We start from the raw sequence: 6,000 nt of genomic DNA, 5'->3' as shown, positions 1-6,000 counted from the left end.
CACTTGACTTCTATACCCTTTCTATTTGCAGGTTGTTGTAGCCATGTTGGCCCCAGGATATTAGAGAGATGAGGTGGATGAGATAATATCTTTTATTGGACCAAGTTCTGTTGGTGAGAGACACAAGTTTTTGAGCTTACACAGAGCTCTTCTTCAAGTCTGACCTGAAGTTGGTCTAATAAAAAACATTACCTCACCCACCTTGTCTCTGTAAGACCTTTGCTACAGAATTTAGTGATCCAAGTCTTCTACATGGCTTCTGTTGATCTTCTTCATGAAAGAAGAGATATTGATAAAAAGATGGAGTACTACTACTACTACCATAAGGTGGTGACAGGGATTAGTGTTTCTTAGCACACACAGAGTTTTGAAACTCATGGTCAAATTTATGAATACATACATGAAACCCCACTGACTGCAACAGTAATATGGTACATGTGCAATTAAAGACAGAATGTAGCTGTATAACTGCTATTATATGCATATGGCAATGAAAAGATTCCAAGATATAGGTACTTCTAGGGAAGGTGGTACTAGTACTAGGAAATGTTTAATTAAGAAATCTCAGATTTTGCCTTTTCATACTTTAGTGACCTGTCTGTGTCACCTACAAGAGCATAGATGTATAATGTCCTATTTTATGGGTCTCTTTTAAAACCCATTGGATTAATCATTTTATTTCCCTTGCATGTCCCTACTGTTCAGATTTCCATTTTGTTTTTCTGTATAACCATCACGTTAAAGATTGTTAATGCCTCTTTCACTCTCATTTGAATAATCAGAAGACTTTACTTCAATTTTGAAAAACCACTTCATTCTCCCCTTTTATTTTTAAACTGTTAATTTTTTAAAAACCACATACTTCCCTCCCCAAACCCCAGTATATTTAGGCTTTTTCCTGACCCCCCCAGCAAAATTAAGGCTAGCATTAGTGGTACCACTGAATGTGGCTTATTTTGTAAATAGCCTCCCTTTACAGATAAGTGAAACTGCAGGTGCCCTGTGCATGGCTGTTCCAATGTGGCACTGGAGAACACCCTTCTCTAGACAAAGACACTGAAGAGAGGGAACTCGGCCTGGTTGGGCTGCAGCAAGTCAATCAGGAAACACACAGTCCCTGAGAAGCCTTCATACAGACTATATATGTTTTCTAATGCCCGGGAACCAGCCTTAAATTCTTCTGTAAATAAGAACTCTGCAAACCTAAGAAACAGTAAAGACAAAAAAAGAAGTCTTTATTACCTCTCTCTTTATGCAACTGGCTTTGGTGCCATTCTTGTGTATCTGTTCATTTGTCATTAGAAGGCTTCACGTCAACACATTCAATAGGAAGAATATTAATACACCTCTACCCCGATATAACGCGACCCGATATAACACAAATTCGGATATTACGGTAAAGCAGTGCTCCGGGAGGAGCGGGGCTGTGCACTCCGGCGGATCAAAGCAAGTTCGATATAACACGGTTTCACCTATAACGCGGTAAGATTTTTTGGCTCCCGAGGACAGCGTTATATCAGGGTAGAGGTGTAGTTTCACGTCTGCTAGTTATCTGACATTATCTGCAAATCTGTTTACACCTTTTTCCCCTCACTAAACTGAGGTCCATTTGATCAAGAACAGAAATGTTCCAATCTGTATTTATATATTTGACATGCTTGGTGCCCATCTGAGATCTACAAGCTTTTTTGTGTCTCTGTATAACATTTATAAGTGTATAAATGGAAGGGTTTTTTTAAAAAGTGTTTTTATATTGGTCTTTGTTTCATCAGGACCCAGCAGGACACAGAACAGCAGTGCTTTCTGGATGGATGTGAAAAGCCCTGTATTACAGACATGATTAAGCAGGTGAAATACTCTCAAAATACTATAAAATGAGCAGCATTGAAAATAAGTCATTGTGATTCCGGAACCATTTCCTGCTTGCTAAGGAAAACGGAAACAAACATATCATCATTTAAAAGAGCTACAATATGTCAGAAAAAAATCTGAACTAAAAATAACTGCTCCCTGCTATAACTCTACATAGACCTCATCCCTTTTAAACCAGTATAAATAGGAAGTTGATGGAGTTACACTGATGTAAAACTGAGAGCAGAATGAGGCCTGTGTATGTGTAAAAGATGTGGAGAAGCAAGATCCTGGCTTAGTTGCACTTCTATGTACTGACAGACAGTGTCACATGTTGTGAAAACCAGAGAGAATCAATATAATGAAACCAGCAGTTCATTTCACTCAGCTGTGTAGCAAGAGCTAGAATTCTCAGGTATTTGTTCATAGGCTATGGAGATCTTCACTGCTGTATTTCTGAACAGGCCCAACCCATGCTGGTAATGGCTAAAAGTCAATAACATGACACCTACTCAATAGTCTATGTTAGATGAGTTATGATCTTAGTCCCATACTTAGCGGGTGTTTATCCAAACCATATTTGGGGACTCTGAGTATTCAGAACTTCAGTGCCATCTAGAGCCATTCCTCTAGCCCTCACCCCCCATGGCAACCATAGGGGGGGGGGTACAAAAAGTCAATAAGTAGCATGGACCCTTTTGAGTTTAATCCCAGTAAAGGGTTGCGGAGTCCCACTACAAGCACCTCATCAGTTAATGTAATCAATTGCTCATGGCCCTATTTGGATGCAGATCCTAAAAAGAGTTTGGACTAGTCTGAGGAAGAAATAGGTTGTTAGAATGTAAAATCTGTTAGCATGTTCGGCTCTAGAGACAGAATGTCCCTGTTTAAATTGTTTTGTGTTCTGCTGGCTCTGGGCATTTTTAGTTCTGTTTTGGATGTTTAAAGATTTAAGCTACTTGAAGGAATTGTGGCCATAGACTATGCAAGGTTCTGAGAGTGTTCTTTGTATTTCACCAAACTCAATAATAATAATAAACTCCAAAGCCAAAGTGAGGTGTTGCTGAATGGTGAGAATACTAACCTTTGTGCTCTGTAGATGTATTTAGAGTTCCCAGTAAGCCTATATAGAAGTAGGAACACATAGGCACTACCAGCCACTCCATGGCAAATTCCAGGTCCCTTCTTCAGCAGGCCCTTCTGCCATGTCAGTTCCCCACAGCGGATACAAGTGTCTAGATACTGGGGCTTCTTGGAAATCAGATAAGCTTTAGCAAACAGGTATGCAATACCTAGGGAAACAGCAGAGAAATCAGTTTTGTTTTTATAAGTACAGTCCAGCTGGTATAATGTTATATGATCAATACATAATAATATGGATATTCTCATCTATGATATATATTCACCTGAGTGTACACACCACATATGTGAGGGTGGTAGCAGAGTCATGTGATAAGTTGCATTTATCATGCACCTTTAAAAGTCTCACATGCAATCACCCCACTAGCTGATCTCATTCCAGGACTAACATTCCAAACCCCCGAGCAGCTTAAAACAGCAGCCACATTTTTGTGTTTAAATCAGCCAGCCACAAGACAAGACATTTTCTTCTCTCCCAAAGATGTGGAGTTCCCCCACCAAATCACATTGACCCAAGATCAAGGATGGGCAATAATCAGTCTTGCAACAATGACCGGTTTAAGACCCAGTAGTTCTCAATTCTACAGAGCTAGAAATGAGAACGAACCCCCTTTCCAATGGGACACATTGCACTTTATTCTAGCCCTGGCAGATCCTGAGATGCTGGCTGTCAGTAATGTCCTTTTTATGTATGAAAAAGCCATTTTAAGTAATTTTTAGAGGGGGTTCAGTTTTATTAGTTATAATCTCCATGTGATCACTGTGCGGTTGGATTCACAGTAACTAAAAGACAGATGCTACATGAGAAGAGATACAAATACAGCCTGAATTTTTAAAAAAAATTCAAGTTCTCAAAAAAACTTAAAAATAGCTCTCAGTGACATATACAAACTATATAGTGGTGTGGTATTGAGTAATGGCTGCATTACTCATGATTGATGAAGCGCACAACATAGAGGACTCGCAGGGAAAGGAAAATCAGAATATTTAGAAGGCTCTAAAAATTACCTCAAATAACTTTCCATTAAACATCCCAATTTTAACCACTTGATATCTTGGTGCTCCGAGGGCTAAGAGTAAGTGCTGTATCCCACTGGAAAGCCCCTGTTTTCTAATGGTATAAATCATCCAGCTCTAGCCCTGCTGTGTTGTGAGGTAGCAGACTATCAATCGATCCCTGGGACAGGACTAAATACTGCCCATCCTGCACCACAAACTCGTATAATTTTGTGGGGAAATATTCGCCTTTGAGGAGGAAGCAAGAAACTTTCATCCAGTCGGCTGTTCCGTAATGAGAGATTGTGGCCGTTTGAAATTTCTTCATGGTTTATAGTGTTAGAAGTACTGGCCGGGAGATGTGGGCAGAGGGCAGGTGAGCCTACCAAAGGGGCCTCTGCCACACAGATATCACCAGCACACACACAGTGGGCCAAACTCCCATTGGAGTCTAAATTTCTTTCTTTCCAAGAGAGAAATTAACTGAACAAAGCTGGTTTCACTTCCCTTCACCCACAGGGAAGGATCAGGAAAGAGGGACCTTCACTCCCTACACGTCAGGAAAAAGATAAAGCTTCCGCAGAATGCACAGTTAAGGGCTCTAATCATGTTGCACTATTTGCAATTTTGAAAAAAAGATATTTAAAATACATGGATCTCTGCTCCTGAACTTTGTTTAACAAAATGAATGGTACTGGAGCACTGTGTCAATTTTTGCTGCTATCTCCTAGGTTTAGGTTACAAAGCCAGTAAGAACAGTTAGCCACTATGTCCTGGTGGGAAGTAATTTCAATATATAACAGCACAAGCAACACTGCTAAAGCAAGAGTGAGAGCCTCAACTGGAGTCAGCATGGAACTCAGACAGAAGCTTCCCCTCCTCCCCAGAGCTCTTAAATTTGGGGAAATTCCACAATTAACATTTTGCTAGTGCATACTCCTAGATCATAGACTTTAAGGCCAGAAGGGACCATCATGATCATCTAGTCCAGTGGTTCCCAAACTGGGGTTCGTGAACCCCTGGGGGTTCACGAAATGTTACAGGGGGTTCTCGGGAAAAAACTCCCTAATGGCGGACAGAGCTGTCCCTAGGGACCCCAGACAGCACAGGGCCAGCTGCCCGAAGCCCCTGAACATCCAAGAGCTAAGACGATCAAAGCAAGCATTTCTATCACACTGAGGAGATTTAAACGTCAAGATTCCTTATAAGAAATGGAAAGGGAGGTGGATATTTTTTGCTGTTTTTAAAATTAAATAGGCAGCTAGTATGGTTTTTAAAATTATTATGAAGAACAAGTTTAAGCTTTGTTGTAACGTGCGTTGTTTGCCTGGACTGCTCAAGACCTGAATGCTTGTGTAGGAGGAACTCTTTGAGCTGTCTTCTTAAATACGTTCATGCTGTTTCACATCTGATACTCCTTGATGAAACATAGGAGCCTTGTCTTATAACAGGCTTATTCAAAGTGATACAAGCTACGAAAGTGAGATCTTGGAAGAGTGTTGCCATTTTCATAATGTAATACAAATTCTGTAATGATAAATAATAATTAATAATTAATAGTGTGTAATAAGCATGTCATAAAAACACATTTTATATTTCCAAGATCACTGCTTTTATAATTTATACTCAGATGAAGGAGAAAATCCCTGGAAATATTCATTTTTAGGAGGGGGTTCGCGAGACTTGACATTTTATTGAAAGGGGTTCACAAGTTATTAAAGTTTGGGAACCACCGATCTAGTCTGACCTCCTGCACATTGCAGGCCACAGAATCTCACCCACCTACTCCTGTAATAGACCCCTAACCTCTGGCTGAGTTACTGAAGTCCTAAAATCATGGTTCAAAGACTTCAAGTTACAGAGAATCCACCATTTACACTAGTGTAAAGCTGCAAGTGACCCGTGCCCCATGCTGCAGAGGAAGGTGAACACCCCCCACACCCCCCGGCCAGGTCTCTGCCAATTCTTTCCCAACCCCAAATACAGTGATCAGTTAGATCCTGAGCATGTGGG

General features: G+C 40.5%; 1 protein-coding gene across 1 annotated transcript in view; it reads right to left on the bottom strand.

Moving 5' to 3' along the window:
* Nucleotides 1–1,043: 1,043 nt before the first annotated feature.
* The window catches only part of LOC113406167 (lanC-like protein 3), a 39,404-nt gene continuing 34,447 nt past the window's right edge, over nt 1,044–6,000 (bottom strand). Inside the window, exons 4-5 of the mRNA XM_026649222.1 lie at nt 2,936–3,143; nt 1,044–1,203 (exon numbers count right to left, since the gene is read on the bottom strand). Coding sequence (XP_026505007.1) covers nt 1,044–1,203; nt 2,936–3,143 — 368 coding nt within the window. The remainder of the gene's footprint in view (nt 1,204–2,935; nt 3,144–6,000) is intronic.

The sequence above is a fragment of the Terrapene carolina genome, unplaced genomic scaffold (genome assembly GCF_002925995.2).
Source record: "Terrapene carolina triunguis isolate 2854851 unplaced genomic scaffold, T_m_triunguis-2.0 Scaffold23, whole genome shotgun sequence".
NCBI classification, from domain to species: Eukaryota; Metazoa; Chordata; order Testudines; family Emydidae; genus Terrapene; species Terrapene triunguis.
Note: the sequence above shows the minus strand (reverse complement) of the source record. Positions and strands in the feature narration are given on the sequence as shown.